This window comes from Frankliniella occidentalis, unplaced genomic scaffold, assembly GCF_000697945.3.
Source record: "Frankliniella occidentalis isolate FOCC.00 unplaced genomic scaffold, Focc_3.1 Scaffold236, whole genome shotgun sequence".
In the NCBI taxonomy this organism is placed as follows: domain Eukaryota; kingdom Metazoa; phylum Arthropoda; class Insecta; order Thysanoptera; family Thripidae; genus Frankliniella; species Frankliniella occidentalis.
Genome location: NW_026267362.1, coordinates 420,061 through 446,938, shown reverse-complemented (window position 1 = coordinate 446,938; position 26,878 = coordinate 420,061). Strand labels below are relative to the sequence as shown.

Genomic DNA, 26,878 nt, shown 5'->3' with positions numbered 1-26,878 from the left:
CCCCCCCCCCCCCCCCCCCCCCTCCTGGTGAAAGGTGCTATAGTGTGGTTTCCTTGGGAATGCATGCAGCTCACACTCTTGCTACTTGGTTGCTGTCATAAGCTATTAGAAAGAACCTTCCCTGGCATGAAGACATCCCCTAGATTGTTTGTAACATTGGTAGTTTAATCGTTGTATGATAGTACTCATGAGGGCAGTAATTCCTGTGCAGGCTGAAATTTATGTTATCATTTACTATCACCATTTTAACATAGTATTGGATTATCAGTCAATCAAAAGAAATAACTGACTTCTCATAGAAGAAGTTCGTTTTCCCACTGTCCCCTCTAACTCACTTAATGAATCAATTTTGTCTGATTGATGGTAGAAGTAATCATTTTTGTGTTATGTGTGTGTGTGTGTACGCTATTAATTCATTCATTCTAATTGCCTGTTCTTGGCATGCCGATGAACGCATGTGGTTGAAAAGTAACTCTTCCCAAAATTTTGACCCATCCCTTTTTATTACCACAGTTGGAATGTGGTTGTGCTGCAGTCCAAGTCTTAATCATTTGTCCTTTATTAGAGGAATATTTTAACCTGCTAAAAATCTTTTTCTCACTGATTTTCATTTCTTTAGTTTCACAATTAAGATTTGAATGCATGCTGATCATTTTGATAAATTACAATTTTCTTTTAAATTGCTCTATTACATTGAAACTGTTTTGTTCTCATCGCAGGCTACAATACCGACCTGTCCTCTAGAAAAAGGACATTAAGTCACTCTGAAGATGATTCATGTGACTCATTTAGAAGCAAGAAACCAAATGGATTTCCTGAAATGCGGAGAAATAGCAACACATCAAATGCAGCCATTGTTACCCAAACTGACAGCGGTCACAAGAGACCTGCAGAAGTAATGGAAGATTTAGACCGCAAAAAGTTAAGAGTGTGTGAGGAATCTCGTTCAGGATCTCCTTCAGGCGATTCTGCTGAAACCGACCAGGATGATACAGATAAACAAAATATGGAAGAAGAAAGGTTGTTGAACTCACCTAAGACAATACCTGAACGAATAAGAACTCCTGATTGTTTTCGGGACCTTGACTCTCCAATTGGAAGTGCTGATGATAAGACTGAAACAGCCTCTGTTTCAACAGACTTACCATTTCTTCGCAAGCTACACAAGAAAGAATTGTCAAAAATGAGTCGCAGTGTATGTATGAAACATTTTTTTAAATACATGAGATGAATTTGTTCTTCTTCAATTTCGCACTTATTATATTTTCATAATTATTAAGGATTTGGAAGAACTTGTCGTCCAAAAGATATGTGAAGCAATTACTGAACGAAGTATTGTTGGTGACCTTCGCATCCGTTGCCAAGAACTAGAAAAACGTCAAGAAAAAGAGCATGAGAAATTCAGTAAATTACGTAAACAGGTCAGTTTGACTACTTAATAAAAGTGCATATTTGACTGTCAGTTACCTTTTTAACACTTGTGGTTCTTGTAGATGACTGAACTTGGATTAGTTGTGAAAAAGTATATGGAACAGCAGAGTAAAAATCCGGCTGCCAAAATAATTAAGATAACGCGATCTGTTGGTCTCCAAGTATGCCAAAGCATCAAGCATGTAAGAATAATTTCAAAATTTTCTACACTTACATAGAATTTGTTCCTGTTTTCTTAATTGTGTTTTGTTTCAGGTGCAGCCTTGTCCAACAGCAGTGCGCACACGGTTGGCTCCATCACCAAATTCTAAAGTGTCACCACCCTTGAGCAAACCAGCTCCTGCCAATCCATTAAGACCTGACTTGTCTGGTCCTGAAATATCATGTCAAGTTGTGAGTGTCATATTACCACCTGTCAATAAGTAGATGTCTTCTTATACTTTTATTCAGTCGATCTTTAAATTTTGCTTTTAAAACCTCTGTCTACATTTTTTCACTAAGTTGTTTATTATTAATATTATGATAATTATCACTATCATAATAATAATAATTATTATTATTATTATTGAATAATTTATTCTATAGTACTTATGTTTGTGACTGATGTATATTTTTTTAATATTGTTTTTCAGAGGACTCCTGTTAAATCATATAGAAATTCTTCTACTAGCCCCCGTTCAAATATTGTGTCCTCAACTGATCCTCCATCATTGGTTCCAACTGGATCTCAAAGAGTGGAGAAAGTTGTTGTATCAGTGCCAAGTAAACCACCATTAACACCATCGCCTCGACTTCCAGTCCCCACTCTTCAACAACTCTCAGTAAGACCCTCATTTATTCTTCTAATTAATTTTAGAAGTCTGTGTTTACATGTACCCTCAGTATTACTGTATTTATCTGTCACTTTTCTAGGGAGCACGCCCCAGGTTAAACATTCCTACCTCAGCTTCATCTGCACCTCCATTAATAGCTACATCTCAGCCAAAGTTACAGTCTTCTCCAATTAGGCAGAGCCAACCTCAGAGTACAAATCGTCCATCTGTTGCAACTAGTAGTGATGTAGAGGTTATTGATATAATTGACAATGACAAAACTAAAAAACCAGGTATGCAAGGTAATTGCCTGTAAGTTATTTATTGTTCTTGTTTTTAATCTAAATTATAATTAATGTTTTACTCTTTTTTGTTACACAGCAGGCGTTCAAATATCTGTTACCCAGCAGGTGCAACAGCAAAAACAAGCTGCCAATGCAGCTGCTCAAAATTTAGCTACAAATAGTGGAATGACAGTTCGTCTTATATCACCCACGCAGGTTTCTCAGGTACTATAATCCAGAACCCATGTCTATACTGATGTGTCAACACATATTTTTAATCTATGTTCATTTCTTTTAATAACTAATTTTCATTTTACAGGCTGGTGTTCTCTCCTCTGGTTTCCCACAATTAATTATGAGTAATCCGTCAACAGGGGGTCCACAGAAAATGATTCTTACTTCATCTCAGGTTAGTTGAACATGAGAGTCACAGTCACCCTATTACTAATCTATTCATATTGTTTGAACCTATATTAATTAAAATGAACATATAATATGCTGTCCTTTTTTTTTGTGTTTTTGAAGGGAAGTCCAATAAGAGGAAACTTGAAGCTGGTTGTGAAGGGCCAGCAGGGAAATGTCATAATTCCTTTTTCATCTAGTTCTGGAGTTTCTGCCCAGCAAATGCAACAAATTTTCTCAAATGCTAGCATCAGTAACAAAACCCCCCGACGTCCAAATTTGACACCTTCACGATCAAATAGTTTCAAAAAACGTTTTTAATCGAGTTGACGGGATCCCCCACCCCTCCCCGCCCGGTTGTATCCGGTTTTCACCTACCCCTCGCTCGCCCTAGCGACCGGACGATCCTTTATGGATGGCCCCCGAGGAATAGCGGTCCATTTCCTTTCTCTAAGAAGAATGAAACAATGTCATGCCTGTTATCCCCACCGTTTTGGCACAGGGCCCCCCCCCCTCCCCCTCGTTTCTTGTCCACAGTGTACTTCGTTGTGCGGCAGTGTGAGGGGACGTGCGCAAATAACGTAACTATTAGGAGGTGCAGGGGAGGGGGTGGTAGTCCTAAGTCGCAGCTTAGGCTATCTCGACTTAGCTTTAAGTGACTCTCTCAATTTGGGATTTGGGAATGGCATTGTGCTTAAAGCTGTGGCAGACACTCTGTACTGCTTCATACTAGGCGTCTCATTTTCACTATCAGTCGTTCCTACTTTTCTACGTCAGGTCGTGAGTCGTGGCGACAGACCGAAGCGATCCCGAAGAGGACCCGAAGGCATTCGGCCTGTTGTCGGCTCCTCCGAACTCTAGCCGAAGGCTACTGGATACTTCCCGAACACACTACCACAAGTAGCGCAGGCGCACTGGCACTGACCGTCGTCCTTTGGAGTATCCAATGACTGGATCTTGTGTATCCATGCCTTTTTCTGGTGGCCGCGAGACCCCAAGCCCGAGACTGAGACTCGGGTGGTGCCGTCGAGACTAGTGCCACACCTCCCATCAGTCCGTACAGTTCATCTGATTCGTCTAAAACTTGGAACGTAGCTCAGTATAGGTTATAAAGCGAGTCACTATCTTTTTGAGCACTATTATCTTCCTCCAGCAGTGACAATGATCAATAGGAAATAGGAAGGTGTGTATTTGGAGGAAAATGTTAACAATATGAGAAATAAATGAAGATGTAATGGGCGGACGCTGTTAATTTCAGCGGTTTTCTGAATTATTAGTTAATTTTACTCGAGGTTGGAGACACTACATCTCTTTCTTTGCTTCGTTGTGGATGTATTTGTAGCCTTTACAGTTAATATCTATCTTCAACAGTACTCATGGCCCATATATTGAGACAGCTGTGCACTTAACCTTTCTTTTGAATAAGTAATGTTAAAATATCCTCTCAAAAATATAAAATGTTATATACTATCTATCCTGTTTTGTGTTTCAATTTGGTTGGTTTACTCTCAAAGCATTATTTTTAGAAGATTGTGAGACAATTTTTGTATTTTTATGCTTTAAAATTACAATAATGCTACAGATCTGTTTTTTTAAACCACAGAAGCTGCAATCACTTTGGTTCTGAATGTGTGCGTCCTTAATTTATTTGATTTTATTTAATCTTAAAATTTATGATTACCTTTTTACCAATACCGGTTGTTTTTAAAAGTAGTTCTGATCTTGAACATAACTACTTTCATGTCATTTAGTCAAATGTGAGTCTTGTATAACATTTGTCTGTTTCTCTTTGTTTCAGACTGCAGAACAATATAATGTCAAATTGAAACATACCATGAAACTGTCACCAGATATGGGAGAAGAACTAATGTCATCATCATTGACTAATGGTGCCAATCCTCCAGCAGAAGTCTCACTGAAAAGTGGGAAAACTTCTGACAGTTCAACTGAAGAAAATTCGAGGGCCCCTATGTCTAATGGCCAGAATGGCACTAGTAACAGTGTTAATCTGTCTAACGGCAATGTATCACCTGACCATCCCACCAACCATAACTCAGACCAAGACATGATTGGATTTGAAGTGGAGTCTTATAGTGAAATAAACTCCCCTTTTTCTTTGGAGGCACATTCTGAAATTGATTTGGATAAAGAAGGAAGCATATCTGAACTTAAAATTACCAAGTGTGTATCCGAAGACCAAGACTCGTCCCATTTATCAGATGAATTTAATTTAAGATTGTCAGATGACGAAGATGGAAGTGACATTGCAACACACAGAGTTCGTCGAACTTCAGAAAATGAAACAGTAACAAGTACCACAGAAGATTCCTGTGACCTCGTCACTCATGAAGACAGCAGTAAAAGCTCATCAGGTAATGTTCAACTACCAACTGATTAATATATGTGACCCCATCTAGCATGAATTTTTTTTGTGTGTTTTTTTTTTTTTTTTTTATTTTTTTTAAATGTATATATTTAACATGATTTGTTCAATGAGGAATTGGGATCTATCTTTCTCAAAACTTAACTTTCACTCTTGCTTGAGATACAGGTCTTAAACTAATCAATTTACTTGGTTTCTTATATTAAAAGTGGAGAACTGGTGTTATCTACATGCCATCCAAGAAATATATGCATAATTTTTTATTTTTTTTAAGTAATAAGAACATGCATGCGTGCACTGCATATATATCACACACACACACACATACACATTTTTTTTATTATCTGTGCAAACAGTTGAAGTAGATGTGTGTTCTCAATTTTCATTCTCACTAGTAAAATGCATATGCATCCACCCTACTTCCTCTTTTTTCACCCTATGTTGTGGAAACGACCCTTTTTAAAAACACCATCAAAATTTTCCCATACGTTCGTCTCTGTCTTTCACTGTTTGGAAATATGTTGAATTGTTGACTACCGTTTTGACAAGCAACCGCTCCCTTTTATAAATGGCTTCTTTTACTTTTGAAACTTAAAAATTTTACAATATTTCCAAATGTTTCATTTGAAAACCGACGAAGTTCTGATTTGAAACCATTGCTTGGTGTAAACTTATGGTATGAGAAATTAAGATGTTGAAATTACAGTACGTAAGTTTTGTTCTGTGCCCATTACTATGTATAAAAGTTAACAAATTGATTCAAATTTGATTCTAAAACTGTGTAGTGTACCAACCATTGGAAACATAGTTAAACAATCAATACATTATTTTGCTTTAATTTTTACTGTGTGATAATATTTGCCATTTCTAAGTTTACCTATTTTATTTATTTTTTGTTTTGCTAAACTAATTGGGAACTATTTGGAGAAACATATTTCTCTCTTATAGTACTAAAATCATGTAATGCCTTACAGCTCATAATGCTTCTGCCAGCATTGTAAATTTTTCCGTTCATATTTTTTTTTGTTTTTAAGAAATGTTCTCTTCATTTTCTGTTTATCACTTATCAAATCGTACTGCTTTATAAGATTCCAATAATTAGTCGTAATTTCAGGTTCTGGGACTTCTGAGGAGAATAGTTTGCCAATCAATGGTGGTACAAGACCTGCTGATGCTCCCTCCAACCTCCAGCTTGCGATTCAAAAAGATGACAACTGTCCGAAAGACACAAGTGATGGAAACTCTGATGTCAATAATAAAAATGAAACTCATATTACAACTTTGTGCAAGAACTCACACCATGACATGGCTTTTGGGTCAGCAGCTATTGATGAAGGAAAAGTAAAATGTTCTACAAGTATTGAATCATCAAGCTCTGTTAAAAGACAGAATGGATCAAGAGAAGAATCATCTCTGTTGCCAAGACCTGCTGTTGTTGAAGAGGGACCAGAATTCTCTGAAAAACTTGAATCATCAACATGTTTGTCTATTGAAGGACAAAATAAGTCAAATGTAGCTCCCTTGCTAGAATTAGCTGTTCAGGGAGAACCAACAGAATGCTCTGAAAAAATTGAATCATCTCGATGTTTGTCTATCGAAAAACAAAATGAGACAAGAGTAGCTGAATCATCTCTCTTACCCGGACCAGCTGTTCTTAATGAAGAGGAACCAAAATGCTCTGAAAAAAATGAACCTTCAGGCTCTTTGGCAGTTGAAACAGAAAATGAATCAAGGGTAGCTGAATCAGCTCTCTTACCAGAATTAGCTGTTGAGGGAAAAAAAGCAGAATGCTCTGAGAAAAGTGAATTTTTACCATGTTTGTCTATTAACAAACAAAGTGAGTCAAGGGTTAGTGAATCATTTCTCTTGCCAAGACCAGATGTTGTTGCTGAAGAGGAACCAGAATGCTCTGAAAAAAATGAATTGTCAGTCTCTTCAAATCTTGAAGGTGAAAATGAATTGAGGGTAGCTGAACCATCTCTCTTGCCAGAATTAGTTGCTGAGGGGGAAAAAACAGAATGCTCTGAAAAAGTTGAACCATCAAGCTCTTTGACTGTTGATAGACAAATTGAAACAAGCGTAGCTGAATCATCTCTCTTGCCAGAATTAGCTGCTGAGGGGGAAAAATTAGAATGCTCTGAAAAAGTTGAATTATCAAATTCTTTGATTGTTGACCAGCAAAACAAATCAAGGATAGCTGAACCATCTCTTGTACAAGAAGTAACTGTTGATGAAAAAAACCCTGATTGCTCCGATAAAAATAAATCATCAAGCGTTTTGACTGTCCAAGAAAAAATTGAAACAAGCATAGCTGAATCACCTCTCTTGCCAGAAGTAGCTGTTGGTGAAAAAAACTTAGTATGCTCTGAGGAAAATGAATTATCAAGCTCTTTGACTGTTGAAAGACAAAAGGAATCAATAGTAGTAGCTGAATCATCTCTCTTGCCAGAACATAAGTTAGAGAAAACATTTGATTCAAACAAAACAACAGAGCAAGGAAACGTGTCTATGAACCCAGATGCTGCAGTGACAAATAACACAGATGATGATGAAATGGAAGCTGAACTAGAGGCTGAACTTCAAGCGGAAATTGCTGCACAAAGAGAAAGTGTTAAAAACCATCTAGAGAAACCCATTCATTCTCAAGAAGATCAAAATGTAGACCCACCTGATGGCTCTGTGGTTCAACACACTTCTCCTAAAACTTCTGGGGAATGTTCAAAGAAAGAAGATAGTGACAAAAAGGTCAGCCTGCAATGTTCAGAAATGGCTAAAGTTCAAAATGTCCTGAACATAAAACATGAAGAAGAGAAACAAGATAGCATAGAGAAAAGTCCACTTAAAATCAAAGTTGAAACTAAATATGAAGATGCAAATGAAATGCCAAATATAAAGGATGAGCTAGGTTCAGGTTTTAAAACTGAACATAACTGTGATGTGGCAGTCAAAATGGAGTTGAAATCTGATGTAGAAGTAAAAGTCAAAATAGAACCCGGATTAGAAGCTGAGGCGTTATTGAAAGATGATTTAGAACTCAACTCTGTTGTTGATATTGATTCATTTGTAAAATTGGAAACTGAAGTGAAGATAGAGCCCAAACTTTCAAAAGAGGAAGAATCTAGCAACAATTCCAGCACAGTCACTAAACCTTCAATAGTTCACAATTTTTCTGATAAAAAATGTATTGATGAAGGTATAAAATTTACAAGCAATGTGAGCCCTTCTAATGAGTCAGCACTGTTTCCTCCTGAAGATTGCAATACCCAGACACCAAAAGCAAGTGATAGCAGCAGTGCACCTCCAGTGTGTACAAATGGCCCGGTGGATTCTGAAAACAAAAATGAATGTAAGGATGGATCAAATGTCAATACTACTAGCAAAATTACACATTCAACTACTTCTTCACATACTTCCAATGAAAATATTTGTGATGAAAATGATCCTATAAAGGATGGTGAAACAGACAAACCCATCTTGTCTTCCAAGGATGAAGTGAAACAAGCTGAAATGCCAGACTTAGACGATTCAGAAAGTAGACTTCTTTCACCAGATCCTGAGTTGTCATCTCGAGAAAATACTCATAGTGATGAAGAAGAAACGGATGATATAGAAGATATTCTTCTATCTGGTTCTAATGAAAGGAACTCTTTAAGTGATGATAATGAACTGAAAACAACTGGTAAGTCAGCCACAGAGCAGGAGCTACTTTCATTGAACGCTAATCTAGATAATGAAGACAATGAGACAAGATCAACACATCATGACCCTTCAGAAACAAATTCGCTTGCCTCAGACAACGATTTTGAATGTCAAGACACAGAACTGCCTGAAGATAGTGATAATTCTACCAGTGGTGATAATAGTGACAACTGTGACATAAATGAAAATGATGATTTTGATGCAGTCTGTGAGAGTGAGACTAATGACGGAGCGTTCCAAGAAGTGGAAAAGACTGATGATAATCAAGGGCTGAAAAGAATAAGCTCAGAATTTGATACTAACTCTATCAAAGTCCATAATTATTGTGATTCCACTGTACTTGATGCATCATCAACTGATGATATGGACAGCCAAGATTGTGCTAGCATTATCAGTGAAAGTAATAATTCTAAAGGTAATTTCTTAACACTCATTGGAACTCAATCTTGTTTGGGCAAACAGATAACAAATGCATCCCATGCTTTGCTTGTACAATCCCTATCATTTTTGACCCCCCCCCCCCCCCCCCCCCCCCCCCTCCTGGTGAAAGGTGCTATAGTGTGGTTTCCTTGGGAATGCATGCAGCTCACACTCTTGCTACTTGGTTGCTGTCATAAGCTATTAGAAAGAACCTTCCCTGGCATGAAGACATCCCCTAGATTGTTTGTAACATTGGTAGTTTAATCGTTGTATGATAGTACTCATGAGGGCAGTAATTCCTGTGCAGGCTGAAATTTATGTTATCATTTACTATCACCATTTTAACATAGTATTGGATTATCAGTCAATCAAAAGAAATAACTGACTTCTCATAGAAGAAGTTCGTTTTCCCACTGTCCCCTCTAACTCACTTAATGAATCAATTTTGTCTGATTGATGGTAGAAGTAATCATTTTTGTGTTATGTGTGTGTGTGTGTACGCTATTAATTCATTCATTCTAATTGCCTGTTCTTGGCATGCCGATGAACGCATGTGGTTGAAAAGTAACTCTTCCCAAAATTTTGACCCATCCCTTTTTATTACCACAGTTGGAATGTGGTTGTGCTGCAGTCCAAGTCTTAATCATTTGTCCTTTATTAGAGGAATATTTTAACCTGCTAAAAATCTTTTTCTCACTGATTTTCATTTCTTTAGTTTCACAATTAAGATTTGAATGCATGCTGATCATTTTGATAAATTACAATTTTCTTTTAAATTGCTCTATTACATTGAAACTGTTTTGTTCTCATCGCAGGCTACAATACCGACCTGTCCTCTAGAAAAAGGACATTAAGTCACTCTGAAGATGATTCATGTGACTCATTTAGAAGCAAGAAACCAAATGGATTTCCTGAAATGCGGAGAAATAGCAACACATCAAATGCAGCCATTGTTACCCAAACTGACAGCGGTCACAAGAGACCTGCAGAAGTAATGGAAGATTTAGACCGCAAAAAGTTAAGAGTGTGTGAGGAATCTCGTTCAGGATCTCCTTCAGGCGATTCTGCTGAAACCGACCAGGATGATACAGATAAACAAAATATGGAAGAAGAAAGGTTGTTGAACTCACCTAAGACAATACCTGAACGAATAAGAACTCCTGATTGTTTTCGGGACCTTGACTCTCCAATTGGAAGTGCTGATGATAAGACTGAAACAGCCTCTGTTTCAACAGACTTACCATTTCTTCGCAAGCTACACAAGAAAGAATTGTCAAAAATGAGTCGCAGTGTATGTATGAAACATTTTTTTAAATACATGAGATGAATTTGTTCTTCTTCAATTTCGCACTTATTATATTTTCATAATTATTAAGGATTTGGAAGAACTTGTCGTCCAAAAGATATGTGAAGCAATTACTGAACGAAGTATTGTTGGTGACCTTCGCATCCGTTGCCAAGAACTAGAAAAACGTCAAGAAAAAGAGCATGAGAAATTCAGTAAATTACGTAAACAGGTCAGTTTGACTACTTAATAAAAGTGCATATTTGACTGTCAGTTACCTTTTTAACACTTGTGGTTCTTGTAGATGACTGAACTTGGATTAGTTGTGAAAAAGTATATGGAACAGCAGAGTAAAAATCCGGCTGCCAAAATAATTAAGATAACGCGATCTGTTGGTCTCCAAGTATGCCAAAGCATCAAGCATGTAAGAATAATTTCAAAATTTTCTACACTTACATAGAATTTGTTCCTGTTTTCTTAATTGTGTTTTGTTTCAGGTGCAGCCTTGTCCAACAGCAGTGCGCACACGGTTGGCTCCATCACCAAATTCTAAAGTGTCACCACCCTTGAGCAAACCAGCTCCTGCCAATCCATTAAGACCTGACTTGTCTGGTCCTGAAATATCATGTCAAGTTGTGAGTGTCATATTACCACCTGTCAATAAGTAGATGTCTTCTTATACTTTTATTCAGTCGATCTTTAAATTTTGCTTTTAAAACCTCTGTCTACATTTTTTCACTAAGTTGTTTATTATTAATATTATGATAATTATCACTATCATAATAATAATAATTATTATTATTATTATTGAATAATTTATTCTATAGTACTTATGTTTGTGACTGATGTATATTTTTTTAATATTGTTTTTCAGAGGACTCCTGTTAAATCATATAGAAATTCTTCTACTAGCCCCCGTTCAAATATTGTGTCCTCAACTGATCCTCCATCATTGGTTCCAACTGGATCTCAAAGAGTGGAGAAAGTTGTTGTATCAGTGCCAAGTAAACCACCATTAACACCATCGCCTCGACTTCCAGTCCCCACTCTTCAACAACTCTCAGTAAGACCCTCATTTATTCTTCTAATTAATTTTAGAAGTCTGTGTTTACATGTACCCTCAGTATTACTGTATTTATCTGTCACTTTTCTAGGGAGCACGCCCCAGGTTAAACATTCCTACCTCAGCTTCATCTGCACCTCCATTAATAGCTACATCTCAGCCAAAGTTACAGTCTTCTCCAATTAGGCAGAGCCAACCTCAGAGTACAAATCGTCCATCTGTTGCAACTAGTAGTGATGTAGAGGTTATTGATATAATTGACAATGACAAAACTAAAAAACCAGGTATGCAAGGTAATTGCCTGTAAGTTATTTATTGTTCTTGTTTTTAATCTAAATTATAATTAATGTTTTACTCTTTTTTGTTACACAGCAGGCGTTCAAATATCTGTTACCCAGCAGGTGCAACAGCAAAAACAAGCTGCCAATGCAGCTGCTCAAAATTTAGCTACAAATAGTGGAATGACAGTTCGTCTTATATCACCCACGCAGGTTTCTCAGGTACTATAATCCAGAACCCATGTCTATACTGATGTGTCAACACATATTTTTAATCTATGTTCATTTCTTTTAATAACTAATTTTCATTTTACAGGCTGGTGTTCTCTCCTCTGGTTTCCCACAATTAATTATGAGTAATCCGTCAACAGGGGGTCCACAGAAAATGATTCTTACTTCATCTCAGGTTAGTTGAACATGAGAGTCACAGTCACCCTATTACTAATCTATTCATATTGTTTGAACCTATATTAATTAAAATGAACATATAATATGCTGTCCTTTTTTTTTGTGTTTTTGAAGGGAAGTCCAATAAGAGGAAACTTGAAGCTGGTTGTGAAGGGCCAGCAGGGAAATGTCATAATTCCTTTTTCATCTAGTTCTGGAGTTTCTGCCCAGCAAATGCAACAAATTTTCTCAAATGCTAGCATCAGTAACAAAACTAATACTGTGGCAACTGGGCGGCAACAACAGCAGCAGCAGCAACAACAACAGCAGCAGCAGCAGCAGCAGCAACAGCAGCAACAACAACAGCAGCAGCAGCAGCAGCAACAACAGTCATCAGTAAGTTCATTCCCTGGTCGCTGTATGCTGGTGAAACAAAATATCAGAATTAATTTTCATTCCCTCAACTACACTGTCACTTTATTTCCAGCTACATCCAGCACCTTTACCTGCGGGGCCACATATCCAAGCCAGCAACCCTTTGTGGAAACAAATTCCTCCCAGACCCAATTTGAAAATCCAGCATCAAAATAATGGTAAGGTCATATCTGGTACTCACTCAGACGAGCTATTTTGATCTGTTATGAAGGTATGCAAGGTTAAAATATCTACAAAAAAAAATAGCTCAACCAAAACATTAATTTGCAGGAATTGTTCTTTCATGGAATATGGCTCTGGGACCTATCTATGCTGACATAGACAGTTACCAGTTGTATGCCTATCAAGAAGGCAGCGCCCCTCCTAGTGCAGGCCTATGGAAAAAAGTCGGTGATGTGAAAGCTTTACCTTTGCCAATGGCTTGTACCCTTACTCAGGTAAATTCAAAAACATTTCTTCAGTACTTTTTCTCTTTTAACCACAGTTGGCTCATTTAATTTTATTCTTACAGTTTGTTGAAGGACATAGATATCATTTTACTGTTCGAGCTGTGGACAAACACGGGCGAGTGGGGCCCTTTAGCCAACAAGGAAGTATCCGATTAGGAAATTAATGTTAATATGGGGGGTAAATTCAAGACTGACAAGTGTTCATCAACCTTTTATAATGAAATAATATAGTTGGTTAGGTTGCCACATCCATGTAGGTGATTTTTAATATTTTAAATTATGCTTTTTATGTTAATATACTGGTGCAGTATTTATGATGTGTAGAATTTTGTACAATAAGTGTAAAGGCTTGTGTATCTTGTACAGACATGTATAAACTTTTGTAAATATTCTAATTAAGAAATAGATTTGGTCATGTGCATGTTTTTCTGTTTATTTGCAAACACTGACCTTGACATGTAAATAACTTCTCATTAGGATGGTAAAGAAAAGACAGCCCTCAAACTTTGCAGGATTTTTTTGATTTTTTTTTTTACAAACTCAATTTTTAAATAAATGCAGAATGCTTGCGACTGTAATGTTGGTTGCAAGGATGTTACCTCAAATGATAATGTTGCATTTTATTGATGACAAATGTACTTCCACTGTCTTATCTTCCACCTGACCAGATAGCAAAGGAATCTGAAAAATAGCCCCGGTTCTTGCTCACTAACATTAATCAGGTAAATGCACTTTCTGCTGGAGATCTCTGCATCTACAATTGCATTCTCGAGATATACATTCCAAATTAGGACGGGGGAGAAAAATAGTTCTGAAGAAGATATAACTTATAGAAGATTCGACCCTTGTAAATTCACATTGTGAGCATTACCGTAAAATAGTCGATAAAAATCCAAAACACATCTTACTACCTATTTTACACAATTCAAATAGCTTCCAAGATTTGGATTAATTTATTAACAGTAATTCATGCATGTTTGATTCACATATAATGTTGTGCCTTTCACACTTGATTTGACTGTGAGTCAGTCAGATGGTGAGATACGAGTTTGCTAAATACATCCTCTGTGCCCACCATTTGTGATAAACTAGACATTCTCATTGAAGAACAAGGCCAATCTGCAACACCAACATATCAATAATTGATTTCTATAACTCCAACATTATACAAACAAATTTGGAAAACAGTTTACTAACCTTGTTGGGCTGCATAGCAGGGCATCGCCAGTTGTACAGATAGTACTGCAAGTTCCCATCACCAATACCAAATTTGAGAGGCTCTAGAAACTCCTTGTTTTCCATCAAGTCCAAGGCATTGAACACATCAAAGCCCATCTGCCAGAAAAGAAGTATACAAGAATTTAGAGGAGTCAGAATAAGAGAACAAGTTGAATTTTGATGTCATATGCACAAAAAACTTGGTAGATGTTACGGTAAAAGCCCGGAAACCGGTAAATCCGGGGTTTGACCGGTCAAACCCCGGATTTACCGATGCTTTTTGGTAAAAGCCCGATTTGGGGTAGTGGATCCGAGGTTTGACCGGGAATATTGGTATAATCGGGCATTTACCGTGCCCAAAACGGTAAATGCTGTTCAACATAATTTTCACTTTCATTTTCAATTTTTTTATTACTTGTGTACTTGTTACTTGTGTAAATTTTTATTGGCGCCGCCAGTATCAGCAGGGGGTTCTTCCGTATCCGGTGCAGCTGCCCTTAGCTGCCGACTCTGCTGATGCTGCTTGTACGAAGGTTTTCCTACCAAAAATAATTCATTAATTTTTAAAAGTCATTTAAAAGTCACGATGTCAAGCCCTTTGGCTAACTACCTCCCTGAAACTAAACGTACCCTCACATGCAATGGTCATGAATTATTATTGGTAGGAAAACCTTCGTACAAGCAGCATCAGCAGAGTCGGCAGCCAAGGGCAGCTGTACAGTAAGTGCAGCTGCACCAAGAAGTGCAAGGGGGCAGTGTAAGTGCCAGAGTGCCGCCGCATACGGAAGAACCCCCTGCTGATACTGGCTGCGCCAATAAAAATTTACACAAGTAACAAGTACACAAGTAATAAAGAAATTGAAAATGAAAGTGAAAATTATGTTGAACAGCATTTACCGTTTTGGTCACGGTAAATGCCGCATTTACCGTTTTGGTCACGGTAAATGCCGCATTTACCGTTTTGGGCACGGTAAATGCCCGATTATACCAATATTACCGGTCAAACCCCGGATCCACCACCCCAAATCGGGCTTTTACCAAACAGCACCGGTAAATCCGGGGTTTGACCGGTCAAACCCCGGATTTACCGGTTTCCGGGCTTCTACCATAAAATAGACAATACATACATCACGAGCAGCAATCAATGCATCATTCATAAGATCTATCCAGCCTGTTTTGTTGGATACATTGTAAAATGAGTAAGCTGCTTTCAAAGTCTTGTGGACAGGATGATGCATCACAGTAGACGGCAGTGTGTAAAAACTAACAAAATCTAAAACGGAAAGCAATTAACAGTAATATAACGTACTGAACAACTTTTTAATTCATTTTTTTAGGTATGTAGTAGAAATTGAAATTACCTGTGAGCTCTCTGCCATTGTCAACAACAAAACTATCAACAATGCCATCCTGAGGTGCAAACCAGTGTCTGAAATCCTCTTCAGTAAAAACAGGAACCATGTCAAAGCGGCGTAAATACTAGCAAACAATAAGAGTGTTATTAAAACAATTAGTTACTAAATACAGTACAATTTTATGACCAAAAATACATTTGGCTCTCAAGATTTTACATTATTAAGAAAAACTCACATCCATAAGCAATTTATGTGCTGCTGGAATGTCACTTTGTCGCATCACTCTAAACCCAGGTGTTTTGGTACTTTCTGGGAGCTTGAACAATTTCAGAGTACGTTGCATAGTCATATTCCTACTAAGGTGCGAAAATTTGACTTCGATCAATTTCTTAGGATTGAGAGATCTATGCCAATATCGGCAAGTGCCTACAGGCTTGGGCAGAACAACTCCAGCTGTATAGACCGCTTGAAAGATTCCTTTTTGATTCACTCTCCTGGTGATCTCCCTGATGAGTACAGGGGCAACTCTTTTGCTCCTTAGTTTCTTGTGAACACACAAGAAATTAATTTCCACCATTTTTTGAGAACTGAAATAAAGACAAAAGGATTTAATAAAAAAATGTAAGTGTCTTTAAAAACATGTGTGTTAGAATTTACATGTGAAAAATTACAATTTTACTTACTGCTTATAGATGCTTAGTGTGGCAGGAATAGCACTTATGAATCCCACAAGACGGCCACTTTTCTCAACTCTCACTCCTACGTGCCATTCTCTTAGCCATCCTGGAGGCTGCAGTGCCCTGTCCAAGAAAAAATAAAAAAAATGAACAATTATTCAAGCAACTGTATGTGTTACTAGAATTTATAATAAGAACCAGTACTACGAGAATGACTAACCACTTGAGGAACTGTTGTTGATAATCAAAACGGAACATGGAGTCATCATCTTCCACATAGTTTTCGTTCAGAAGTGTATAAAGTTCAGTGAGAATTAAAGGCTCATCAAGATTGAGAGTATCCCAAACAAACCCATCAGGTAATGAAAATGGTGTAGGTCGAATTTCATCTGGGCGTCTGTCCGGTTCTATTGGTTCATTGTTCTGAATCTTCTCATCTAATTTTGGTATTAGAAAAATGAGATGTAGAAAATAAAAAATTAACTCGATTTAAAAATCTATGTTGATTTACCCATTTTCGGCACGGGTTGAGTGCTCCAAAATTTGTACTGCTTTTGCAATGCCTCCTCCGTAGTTTTTGCTGGTTTCTGTTGAAATGAGAGAACTTCCATTGCTTTCCGAATGTCCTGGAAAAGAGTTCTGCTTAGATCCTGTTACAGTATAGCTAGCCAAGTCATGACTGGCACAAGTAAATACCTGAATGGAAAAACTACGTGACCCTTGGGCATCACCATCTTCAAGATTTAGTTCTGCTGATTTATCAGAGTCTATTACTTCCACTGGCCCTTTCTTGTGACGGTTTCTCTTCTTCGCACTATATGACAATTTCAATAACAACAAAGATCAAAATTAAAACAAGACATAAGAAAATCCTATCAAATCAGATCAAAATTTTAAGTGATTAATAATTCATCACTGCATGCTAGCTGTAATAGGTTGATTACATCTCTAGATTAATGCATAGCGAAACCCATAATATGAGATTAAGGAACCCAACAAGTGAAATATAATTGGGAAAAACTTACAAAAAAATTATGTACCCTGTCATTAACTAATTACCAATTAAAGACTAAGAATCAATGAAATTGACAAAATACATTCCTGACAAGAAATCGAGCTCGAATCAGATGTGAGCGTAAAAAATCACTTTAAAGAGTTGTACGTAAATGACGAGCAAAATTTTGTCGGTGATGGTACAATACAATTTTGAGGTTAGAAAGCCGCAAGAGATTTTTTATTGCCAATGCCAAATACAACAATACATTACCTCTTCGATTTGGATTCAGGTCCATTTTGCGACTCCTTGTCAACGTTTTTCTCTTCCATATTCTTTTAGAAAAGATTTCAAAGCCTTAAAAAAGTCGCAGTAAGGGGTGGTAGGACCAAATCCACCCCAGTCTTTCTCCAAGTTCACTCTCCGCTCCGGGGGCCGCTCCTTCCTCCGCTCTCCGCTCCGAGACCGAGCCAGTTCAGGGTCTTTGCTACTTTATCAAAAGGCCTCGAGTCTTCTGCTGGTCACATCTGCAGACGATGCACTATGCTCTGTTTACTGGTTACTGTTTAATCTGATGACAATCGGCCAAGAATTGATACGACCGATACGTTTAGTCAAATAAGTTACCGATATGATTTGATGTTTTGTTTTAATTGTTTAAATTTCAAAAAAATAATAATTAAGGGTTAGCTTTCAATTTTAAAAATTGTATCTGTTTAGGTAGGTGCCTCTACCTGTAGCACAAGGTAAAGCCAAGCTAAGCCCACCTACTGATCAGAAATTTTAAAGCATAAAGTCTAGGGCGGTGAGGACTTATAATGGGGAAAAGTCTTCTAAAATTATGGAAAAATTATCGTCGGCGGTTTGTCCCTTGGATGGCAACCAATATCAAAACTTCCAGTAAACGAGAAGTTGCAGCATCAACCGACAAAGTAGCAACAGACGAAAGGTTGAAGAATGTTACCATGCAGTTAACTCTAAGTTTGCATAAAGAAATAAAATCATCATCTAGTGTTGATGGAGAAGCAGTCATGCTTAACACACTTGGATATAGTGTGAAGCGCTGCAAAAGTTGCATTAAAGATGCAGGGACAGGAGTGGTAATGACTTCGGGCTCTGCTCGAAGGGGAGACTTTATGGCATTTTATCCTGGAACTCTGTATCGGCGCTTTGAGCCACTATTCTTGCCGTCAATCGGAAATCATTTTATATTGCGTTGCGTCGACGGAATTCATATTGACGGAAATGACCGCCTTCTTTCAAAAACCATATTTCGGTCTTGCGTGAACCGTGACTCATTTGGGCATTATCAAGCAGCAGATATCACATGGACAACACAGAAACCCGTAGTGCCCTGGAATATAGGACAATATGTGAATAATAGCACTGTTGAACACCCTGCTAATGTAGCTTATCAGGAATTTGATATATTGGATTTTCCCTCTGAGATGGATTACTTGTTGCCGAATATATGGTACAGTGGATCCAGGGGAAGACATCTACGAACAATAGCTCTTGTAGCAACTAGAGACATCCAAAAGAATGAAGAAATATTTTCCGACTATGTTACCCTTGTTCGTGATTTGTAAAAATGTTCTAATATTTTCATCTATGACTAGAATAAAATATTTTTGTTACAAATTCTATAAATAAGAAGCCATAGCAATATATAAATTTAAAAAAATATCACGTATTTTCAAGTTTATTTCTCTGCTTTTCTTTTTCTCCAAATATTATTTACTAAAGAAGTGATGTTACAGGTAAAGTACGGGTGTCTGGAAATGTCCAATTTTGCTGATGTGGATATAGCTTGGATGCAACTCGGTCCTTTTACTATTGCATTAAATATATTTCCACAAATTTTGAAGGCATTTTAGTGCTTCTTTACGGGTCTACCAAAAAATGGTGGGTCCTGATGGGTTTTCTCCCAAAAGAGTCTGAAAAATGTGTGAAAACATATATATTGCATTCTGAAGTACCCATTTGAAATGATGGGCGTGATGAGCACTGTTGTGTTCCATTGTGCGGCCACCTTCTCACCATGGCTTCACAAATTGGCAACTGCACGATTTTAAGTCCAATTTGGGACATATTCCCGTACTGGGCCAAGGAATCCGGACTTTCCCTAACACCTGGACTTTAAATGTAACAGAAGATAACGTGAATAAGTAGAAGACCGAGGTCGTTTGATCTTGAGAAAGATCTCCTTCTCCTGAGCCGCCTGAGAAAGTCCCCTGCGCGTAAGGTTTCAAGTTAGGCCGCCACCGCATCGTACGAACATACAGTGTTTGCGCGATATTTTCTTATTGTGAATTAATTGATTCACGCTCAACTTTTCTTAGAAATCTAGAAAATTTCTTGATTGTTTAACGGAAACCTGGTTTTATCATTTTCTGTTGCGAAATGGTCAAGGTTTGTACAGTAAGACCATGCATAGCATGCAGAAGTTGGCACGATTATTCGCACCGGCGCCGGCGCGTTGGTTTGTTTTGTTTTCGTCGGCTCTCTCGTAGCAGACGAATTTTTGTTAACCACTTTCGCGGTCGTTGTGAACTATTCGGCAAGGTGGATTCGTAAATCCGATATTTGATTCATGGTGTGAACACCTGCAACAATCATGTCTGATACTAGCATCAACTCTATTTTCATCGGAGAGGTAAATTACTTGATTGTGAAGCTTATTTTGGCGACAGCAAGGTGCTAGGTGGCTATGCATTTAACCTCGACACTTTCACTTACATTTCTTTTCGTATTTTCTAATTTTAAGAAATAAAATCGTATCACTATTTATATTTTTTTAAGTTTATTATTTTTTAGTTGATTTATTTTAAAAGTTTCTTTGTTGTTTTAGAAGTTGAAGCTTTTTGTTATCCTAGAGCAAGCATCGTCCAAGTCTGCATTAAAACAGAGATTAATTCAAAGCTGATAACAACTTTTTGTTTGATTGATTGTTTTGTTTTAGGTAGCATCGGTTCAAACTTATGGAGCCTTTGTCAAAATACCTGGTGGTCCTCACCAGGGGTTGGTCCATCGCAGTCAGATTTCCAAAGTGCATGTTCCTGAAGTATCAGATGTCTTAGCCAAAGGTGATCGTGTATGGTGCAAAATTATCAGCACAACTGTAGGTAGCTCGCCCATAAAAGTATTTTGTATTTGTTATGTTTTTGTATGTAAACAGTAACATGCAAAGCCCTTTGTAATTTTTTAACCACTTTTTTTTTTTTTTTTTTCTTTTTTTTTTAAATTTTTGTCTTAAAGGATGATGGAAAAATTGCACTTTCCATGAAAGTTGTTGATCAAGGAAGTGGAAAAGATTTGGATCCAAATGGAGTTCAGATCAAGTAAGTTTTACTCATTAAGTACACATTTCATTAAGTAAGTTCAATTTTTTACAAACATTACAATTTTAGGCTTGATGAACAGAAGCGCAAGGAATGGGCCCCTGGTGATAAACGGAAAACAATTTCACTCGATGCAGTTTTCAACACCACTTGTAGTAAATGTGGCACACGAGGACATTTAGGAAAAGACTGCTTTCAGGTATAATCCATTTCTGTCCATTCAGTAATTATCAATCATCTAAATGTTCAATGTTGTGATGATAATTTTCAAATTTCTAACAAAACAGGTTAAAGGTGGCAAAACATATGATCTCATTCCAGAGCAGGATGATTTGGCAAGCACTCATCGTGGTAAGACTGAGAGTGCTACACAGTCAGTAGAACTAGATGACAAAAAAGAAAGAAAAAAAGAAAAAAAGTTGGCAAAAAAGGAGAAGAAAGAAGCCAAGAAAAGAAAGAAAGCTGCAAAAAAATTAAAGAAGAAATTGAAAAAAGAAGCAAAGAAGGCTAAGAAGCTTAAGTCAAAGAAAAAGAAGAAACATTCATCTTCTGATGTAAGATTGTTTAAATTTACTTTTATTTTAAAAATTTCTGTTTTTTCAGCTGATTTTACTGCTTTTCTTATTGTATGTAGAGTTCATCTGACTCTTCAAGTTCTTCATCCTCTTCTGACGACAACAGTGACTCTGATAAGGATTCACATTCAAAGGAAAAGTCTCAGAAGCAAAGTTATTCCTCTCATGATAGCCATACAAGGTAAGTCTTTTGTCATAAATTTGAAATTAGATAGTTTTCTATGTTTTTGTTACTATAAATGCTGAAGTTGCCAATCAAATTGGTTGTATTAACTATTGCAATCTTTATTGTGCAATCTTTATGGTTTGTGTGTTTCAGAAGATCAAGATCACGATCACCTATCAGGGATGTGAAAAGGCCAAGAAATGATTCTCATTCTTCATTGGAAGATAGAAGAAGATCTAGAAAATGACACCCATACGTACCTTAATTTTCATCAATCAGACGGGTGAATTTCTTTCTTCAAAACTCGAATACGCGACCAGATCTCATCCCAGTCTAAGTATCCACCAATAACATGTCTTACTACATTTCCAGTATCCTCATATTTTCTTCGTCCATGTAGTAGCCTAATGTTATCAAATGTCAATACTTCACCTGTTGGGCAGATGTATTGTTATTTATTTAGTACTCTAGTTTTGCTACAGTGTACTGTCTCTTTTTTTTTTCCCCTTTGAAGGTGTGTTACCTTCTTTCATCTTATAAGTGACGCAGAAATCATTGCTGTAAACTGCCTTAATAAATTTATCCATTGCTTGGTACCAGGGCTTCACATCCTCAACTGGAATGTTGAAGTGTGAATCTCTTTGCGGTTGACTGAAATTAATTCGTTCAATTTCTCCAAATCTGTTTTCACTTTAACAGAAGTAGCACAAGATAATGCAAATATTAGCACATGAAAAATGAATTTACTTTTTATTGCCATTTAAAGTATACCTAATCACTGGAGCCCGGTGAATACTATGAAAATGATTTCCATCTTCTTGTCCTATGTCATTCCAGTCAACAATAGTTTGAGTCAGCACCTGGTATGAATTGGCGTCAACTCTTTTAATCCATTCTGCTACAGCAAGTGTGTCTGTGAGCAAATTAGAACCTCCATCACTCTCTGTTTGGACCAAACAGTGTAGAAGATTTGCCTTTGAAAAATGTCAATAGAATGATGATATTGAATAAAATGCCTAATTTAATTGCAATTTGTAATTCATTGATATCTTTGTTGATTATCAATCAAACATTCCATGTACTTACTCCAGGTTTGTAATTGTAGTATGGAAGATCAGTATGTAGTTGTAAATTTGCCGACAAATATGCCACATTGGTTGTGCCTGGTTTGGCTCGAACTGAGAATTCTTCTCTGAGACAGCGTAAAGACAAATTGACTCAGTTATTTAAGTTAATTGAAGTTAAACCATTTTTTAAAAGTCTCACCCATAGTGTGTTCTTCGAATGAATGCTACTCTCTCAGCTAGATTCCGTATCGTAGAGCTTTCAGCAGGTGCATTCTCAATTATAGATACTCCAAATGTGGCAAGATTCACTAACCAATTATATAGTGACTCATCACTGTCAGAAACAATAATGAACATCACGTCATTTCAGTCATAAAAATTAACAGTTCATTAAAATGATTAAATAAGAAATTTTCTGTTTTTGATGTGCAAGTGTGTTATACAATTGAAATCAAATCAAATCAAACAAACCTTTTTAGCACATCACTGAATTGGAATCGTGTTAATATATCTTCAAAAGATTGTGCTGTCCAGGTTTTTCTCGGTAGGCGATACATACTTTTTAGCCACATTTGCTGTGCTTCTTTTTGGAAACTATGTTCTTTCAACCAATTGATATTGAAATCGCTGACATGGCCATCCAACCAAATGATATGAACAGTATCCCTGGAAACCTTGGTTTAGACAACAGTGAATTATTTAATGCAGTGATTATTTAGTCCAAGTGATGATCACACTGCAATCGTGTACCTTCACTTCAGTAGGTTTTGAATTAATATCAAAGGTCTGCACATCGATTGTTCGTGATCGTGAATCGGTATGGAAACAAACACTGCATTGACAGTTGTCTCTGAGCCATACAAACGGGAACCTCATCTCATCAGAATGTGGGACACTTAAAACAACCGTATCCGACTTGTTACACAGGACTGCCTCTCCTAGAACAACCTGAACGTTAGTTTTCGGAAGCTGCATCCACCTATGGTAAACCATTCTGCTCGAAAGAGCACACCAACAGTGTTTCATCTGGCAAATCACCAACCTACTGTGGTCTTCGTGCTGCTCCAGCGGTGGTGGCCAAAGGGTTTGGCCAGCACCGCCACCCGCGTAACAGGCCACCACGCCTCCACAGCACCCGCAGCGCGCGGCCCCGCGCGCAGGGCCTGCAGTGCCAGCCCGCGCACCAGGGCGGGCCTGAAGGCGGGCCTTGCGACTAACATGACAGAGACGGACTTGGGAGGCGAGCGGAGAGGCACCGCGGCGTGCTGCACCGCCAGTGTGACCACAGCACATCTTGTTGGACCAGTCGTGGGGCCCCCGCTTCGCGCCGAGCAGCGCGGTGCCGCCCGTCGCGCCCGTCCCCGCGCCCCGCTCCCGCCCCCCGGGAGCACGACCAGGGATTGTCCGTAAATGATACCCGGGCCCGCGAACTGTCATCGGCGCGTGTGGTGGAGGAGGAACACGTCTGGCGCTCTCTGAACCATCGGAGAAGAGCTCCTTCGCTTGTACTTCCCTCACGCCGGATGAAGGGCGAGAGAGTTTCACGCGAGCCCGGTCTAGGATTCTCCCCTTCTGGTGCTCTAGTGAAGGATGTGGCGACAGGACATGTGGAAACATTGACTGGCAAGATTGCGAACAACCTCCTTGTTAATACCGAATTACCGAGTTGAACGCGATAAGGGGGGAATGAGTGGGAGAGGGGGGGGGGCCGCCGTTGTGTGTGACACTGGATGGATATCTCAGTTATCGGCGGGACGTCAGCTTCACATTGCTCTGCGCCCGGTTTTGTCTGACCAGGCTGATGAACTTTGCTCTTGAACTTTACTCTAAAGCTCTGTCGCTTCCCTGCTACTAGCTGTGGCATGGATGTCGTGTGTGTGTGTGGGGGGGGGGGGCCCAGGCAAAAAAGTCCAGATCTGGCCAAGGTCTGCCAACAGATCTGAACAGAGCAAGATCTACAGAACAGATCTGGGCAGAAGATCTGGTAATAACCAGATTAAAAAACTCAGATCTGGACTGGCATCTGGCTTAAATTTTTCCCCCAGATATTTTGGCAGATCTTCATTTAGATGTAAAGCCAGATCTGTTGTCTGTCTTAAGTTCCCAGATATGATCATGAAGTAGCCCAGATCTGGACTGTCGCAGATCTGGTCAAGATCTGAACGGTCCCAGATATTTTTCCAGATCTGAAACACAGATCTGGCAGAATAACCGGTTGATCTGTCGGAGATCTGGCTTGAAACAATTTTCGTTTGCTCTCCAGCTTGTTCGGCAGGTCTGCTTCCATGTATAAAACCAGATCTGTTGTATGCCTGACGTCCCCAGATCTGTGCGGAATAGCCCAGTTCTGGCCGTTTACAGATCTGGCAAAAGATCTATGCGCTGTCCCAGATATTGGCCCAGATCTGAAACACAGATCTGGCAGAATTCCAGGGCCCTAACTTGTACAACGAACACTTGCCTGCATAATTGCTATCAGATCTGTAGTCATGTCTGACTTATGGACGATAGGTAATGCAGATCTGACCATAGTGCTGACAACAGGTCTGTTCCTTTTTGTGAGAATTGCGGCCAGATATTAAACCAGACCCCAGATCTGGGCCAGAATCAGGTCCAGAAGGAATTGGTTGGGGAAAGACATCAGGATCGGACACAGATCTAGTAAGAGGCATCCCGTAGCCGAGTGGTCAAGGTAAGGGCTCCCCAATCAACAAGTCAGAGGTTCAACTCCAGGTAAGGTAAGTTCTATTAGGTGGCTCGGGCTGGGCAATGAGTTGGGGATATGAATCCAGATACTAGATAATAGCCTACTGAAAAGTAAATTTTGTATTTTGTAACTGCCTCTATCTATATCGGACCGCTTCCCAGACTTGTCTACTGACCAGTGTTCAGATCTGCCTATATATCTGAATTTGGAACAGAATCAGATCTACCGCCAGTACTGTGTATAGTGTCTGGCTCTAAACTGAGACCAGATCTGTGATTAAATCTGAAATTGATTGGTATATAAATACAGATCTGGTTCTGTATCTGGCCAGATCTGACTGAATAACTAAAAGTAGATCTGTGACCAGATCTGGACTTTTTTGCCTGGGGGGGGCTCCCTAATGTGACGCTATGAAACTAGTGCTGTTCGCGGACGCATCTTCCCTACTGTGCTCAGGCTGACACGGCCCCACCCTTGTTGCGCTCCAGCTCCATTTAGCTGATTTGTTCACGTCGTTCGTTGGAGAGAGAAGCCTGGTTGCGCACGCCAAGCCCACGGCAACCCATGGTGTAACCGGTGTAACGCGACGCAACAAGCAGGCCGCGCTTACAACTCTCCTTGCACGCTTTACAACACGCTCACAGCACGCATTACAACACGCACACAGCACGCTTTAGAACACGCATACATCACGCTTCACACAATATGCATACAGCACGCTTTACAATACGCATACAGCACCCTTTACAACACGCATAACTTACTGCACGCATTACAACACGCTTGCACTCCGCTTTACGTGCTGACGCTTACAACCTGCAGAGCAGAGAGACAACACGCATTGCCGTCACTAACCGCCCATCACAAGGGTCCCCCGAAGCTCTACGCAAGCCCCTGAAGGAAAGCAGCGGGGGAGCGGGGTATTGCGCCTAAAAGCACGACAACACACAACGGACTTATTGCGCATTTTAAAACAAATTCAGGCCTTCCCCCTCCCAGCTCCCTTCTCCGGACTTGCGAGTTCACGCTCCCGCCGGCGTGAGCTGCACCAAGCGTGTCGTGAGCGCGAGTTCTCGATTGAATTTAGCTAGGTTCAGTGATTATGCACTCACACCCACCCCCACCCCTACCTGCAGGCGAGGTGGGTCCGCCCCTCCAAAGCCCGCTCCGCCTCGCTCCGCGCGGCGCCGCCGGGCTGGGCCCCTGGCTAGAGTCCTGCAGGCCGGCCCCGGGTGCAGAACAAGGAGCAGCCAGCGCCCCCGTCGACATGCACGTCCTACCCGTCGCCGTCCTGGCCCTGGCCGCCCTGGCCGCAGTGGAGGCTGCAGCCCCGCAGGTAAGTGTTCTGATAGCAACTCAGGGCCAAATTGATATGTTGTTAACTCCCCACTATTTTCTTTTGTATCAGTAAAATGTTAACGAATCATTCAGAGTATTATTACTCATTAAT

The 26,878-nt window shown here is 39.1% G+C and overlaps 6 protein-coding genes across 14 annotated transcripts in view; 4 read left to right on the top strand and 2 right to left on the bottom strand.

Moving 5' to 3' along the window:
* LOC113209593 (uncharacterized) overlaps positions 1–13,749 on the top strand; it is a 29,291-nt gene extending 15,542 nt beyond the window's left edge. For 2 of the 6 annotated variants that reach the window (XM_026427207.2, XM_026427209.2), the window contains exons 2-15: positions 4,728–5,301; positions 6,427–9,426; positions 10,247–10,722; positions 10,808–10,948; positions 11,021–11,140; positions 11,214–11,351; positions 11,591–11,779; positions 11,871–12,072; positions 12,152–12,279; positions 12,374–12,463; positions 12,580–12,840; positions 12,932–13,037; positions 13,150–13,316; positions 13,391–13,749. In XM_026427207.2, the coding sequence (XP_026282992.1) occupies positions 4,764–5,301; positions 6,427–9,426; positions 10,247–10,722; positions 10,808–10,948; positions 11,021–11,140; positions 11,214–11,351; positions 11,591–11,779; positions 11,871–12,072; positions 12,152–12,279; positions 12,374–12,463; positions 12,580–12,840; positions 12,932–13,037; positions 13,150–13,316; positions 13,391–13,492 (5,658 nt within the window). In that variant the 5' untranslated portion in view covers positions 4,728–4,763 and the 3' untranslated portion in view covers positions 13,493–13,749. Of the gene's footprint in view, positions 1–3,830; positions 4,113–4,727; positions 5,302–6,426; positions 9,427–10,246; positions 10,723–10,807; positions 10,949–11,020; positions 11,141–11,213; positions 11,352–11,590; positions 11,780–11,870; positions 12,073–12,151; positions 12,280–12,373; positions 12,464–12,579; positions 12,841–12,931; positions 13,038–13,149; positions 13,317–13,390 lie in introns of those variants that run through there. The other 4 variants (XM_026427208.2, XM_052272976.1, XM_026427210.2 and 1 more) reach the window with 4 other exon arrangements.
* Positions 696–3,250, top strand: LOC127750688 (uncharacterized). The gene is made up of 9 exons (XM_052272983.1): positions 696–1,195; positions 1,281–1,421; positions 1,494–1,613; positions 1,687–1,824; positions 2,064–2,252; positions 2,344–2,545; positions 2,625–2,752; positions 2,847–2,936; positions 3,053–3,250. The coding sequence occupies exons 1-9, from the start codon at positions 821–823 to the stop codon at positions 3,248–3,250; spliced, it is 1,581 nt and encodes a 526-aa protein (XP_052128943.1). The 5' UTR covers positions 696–820.
* Positions 13,750–14,262: 513 nt separating the features above from the next.
* On the bottom strand, positions 14,263–18,027 carry LOC113209596 (glycylpeptide N-tetradecanoyltransferase 1). The gene is made up of 10 exons (XM_026427214.2): positions 17,846–18,027; positions 17,275–17,392; positions 17,090–17,204; positions 16,799–17,015; positions 16,585–16,701; positions 16,137–16,488; positions 15,908–16,025; positions 15,674–15,819; positions 14,526–14,663; positions 14,263–14,447 (listed from the first exon to the last, which is right to left on the bottom strand). The coding sequence occupies exons 1-10, from the start codon at positions 17,902–17,904 to the stop codon at positions 14,427–14,429; spliced, it is 1,401 nt and encodes a 466-aa protein (XP_026282999.1). The 5' UTR covers positions 17,905–18,027; the 3' UTR covers positions 14,263–14,426.
* Positions 18,028–18,100: 73 nt separating this feature from the next.
* LOC113209599 (zinc finger CCHC domain-containing protein 17-like) lies at positions 18,101–22,138 on the top strand. 2 transcript variants are annotated; one of them, XM_052272980.1, is made up of 7 exons: positions 18,101–18,130; positions 20,535–20,693; positions 20,831–20,913; positions 20,983–21,112; positions 21,201–21,467; positions 21,548–21,669; positions 21,808–22,138. In XM_052272980.1, exons 1-7 carry the CDS (start codon positions 18,116–18,118, stop codon positions 21,899–21,901), a joined length of 870 nt encoding a protein of 289 aa, XP_052128940.1. In that variant the 5' UTR covers positions 18,101–18,115; the 3' UTR covers positions 21,902–22,138. The 2 variants fall into 2 exon arrangements, with proteins under 2 accessions (XP_052128940.1, XP_026283006.1); XM_026427221.2 differs by lacking the exon at positions 18,101–18,130 and adding an exon at positions 19,410–20,228.
* On the bottom strand, positions 20,899–24,035 carry LOC113209597 (gamma-butyrobetaine dioxygenase). 3 transcript variants are annotated; one of them, XM_052272977.1, is made up of 9 exons: positions 23,764–24,035; positions 23,472–23,659; positions 23,193–23,395; positions 22,921–23,055; positions 22,741–22,846; positions 22,426–22,628; positions 22,178–22,344; positions 21,915–22,086; positions 20,899–21,599 (listed from the first exon to the last, which is right to left on the bottom strand). In XM_052272977.1, the coding sequence occupies exons 1-8, from the start codon at positions 23,939–23,941 to the stop codon at positions 21,926–21,928; spliced, it is 1,341 nt and encodes a 446-aa protein (XP_052128937.1). In that variant the 5' UTR covers positions 23,942–24,035; the 3' UTR covers positions 20,899–21,599; positions 21,915–21,925. The 3 variants fall into 3 exon arrangements, with proteins under 3 accessions (XP_052128937.1, XP_026283001.1, XP_026283002.1); XM_026427216.2 differs by having other exon boundaries at positions 20,899–21,296; XM_026427217.2 differs by having other exon boundaries at positions 20,899–21,827; positions 23,764–24,034.
* Positions 24,036–26,629: 2,594 nt separating this feature from the next.
* Positions 26,630–26,878, top strand: part of LOC113209622 (general odorant-binding protein 70) — a 6,084-nt gene continuing 5,835 nt past the window's right edge. The window contains exon 1 of the mRNA XM_026427258.2: positions 26,630–26,764. Within this exon, the coding sequence (XP_026283043.2) occupies positions 26,696–26,764 (69 nt within the window). The 5' untranslated portion in view covers positions 26,630–26,695. The remainder of the gene's footprint in view (positions 26,765–26,878) is intronic.

Bases quoted from the DNA above. Each gene is read 5' to 3' on its own strand.
- LOC127750688 (XM_052272983.1), top strand. From the start codon at position 821: ATGCGGAGAAATAGCAACACATCAAATGCAGCCATTGTTACCCAAACT. The intron at 2,253-2,343 runs GTAAGACCCTCA...TCACTTTTCTAG, and splicing joins CCACTCTTCAACAACTCTCA to GGAGCACGCCCCAGGTTAAA. The intron at 2,753-2,846 runs GTACTATAATCC...TTCATTTTACAG, and splicing joins CACCCACGCAGGTTTCTCAG to GCTGGTGTTCTCTCCTCTGG.
- LOC113209596 (XM_026427214.2), bottom strand. From the start codon at position 17,904: ATGGAAGAGAAAAACGTTGACAAGGAGTCGCAAAATGGACCTGAATCC. The intron at 15,820-15,907 runs GTAATTTCAATT...TTTCCGTTTTAG, and splicing joins CAATGGCAGAGAGCTCACAG to ATTTTGTTAGTTTTTACACA. The intron at 14,664-15,673 runs GTATGTATTGTC...CTTTTCTGGCAG, and splicing joins CATTGATTGCTGCTCGTGAT to ATGGGCTTTGATGTGTTCAA.
- LOC113209599 (XM_026427221.2), top strand. From the start codon at position 20,190: ATGTCTGATACTAGCATCAACTCTATTTTCATCGGAGAG. The intron at 20,914-20,982 runs GTAAGTTTTACT...TTACAATTTTAG, and splicing joins CCAAATGGAGTTCAGATCAA to GCTTGATGAACAGAAGCGCA. The intron at 21,113-21,200 runs GTATAATCCATT...CTAACAAAACAG, and splicing joins TAGGAAAAGACTGCTTTCAG to GTTAAAGGTGGCAAAACATA.
- LOC113209597 (XM_052272977.1), bottom strand. From the start codon at position 23,941: ATGTTAGTCGCAAGGCCCGCCTTCAGGCCCGCCCTGGTGCGCGGGCTG. The intron at 23,396-23,471 runs GTACACGATTGC...GTCTAAACCAAG, and splicing joins CAAAACCTACTGAAGTGAAG to GTTTCCAGGGATACTGTTCA. The intron at 23,056-23,192 runs GTTTGTTTGATT...TGTTTCTGACAG, and splicing joins TTCAGTGATGTGCTAAAAAG to TGATGAGTCACTATATAATT.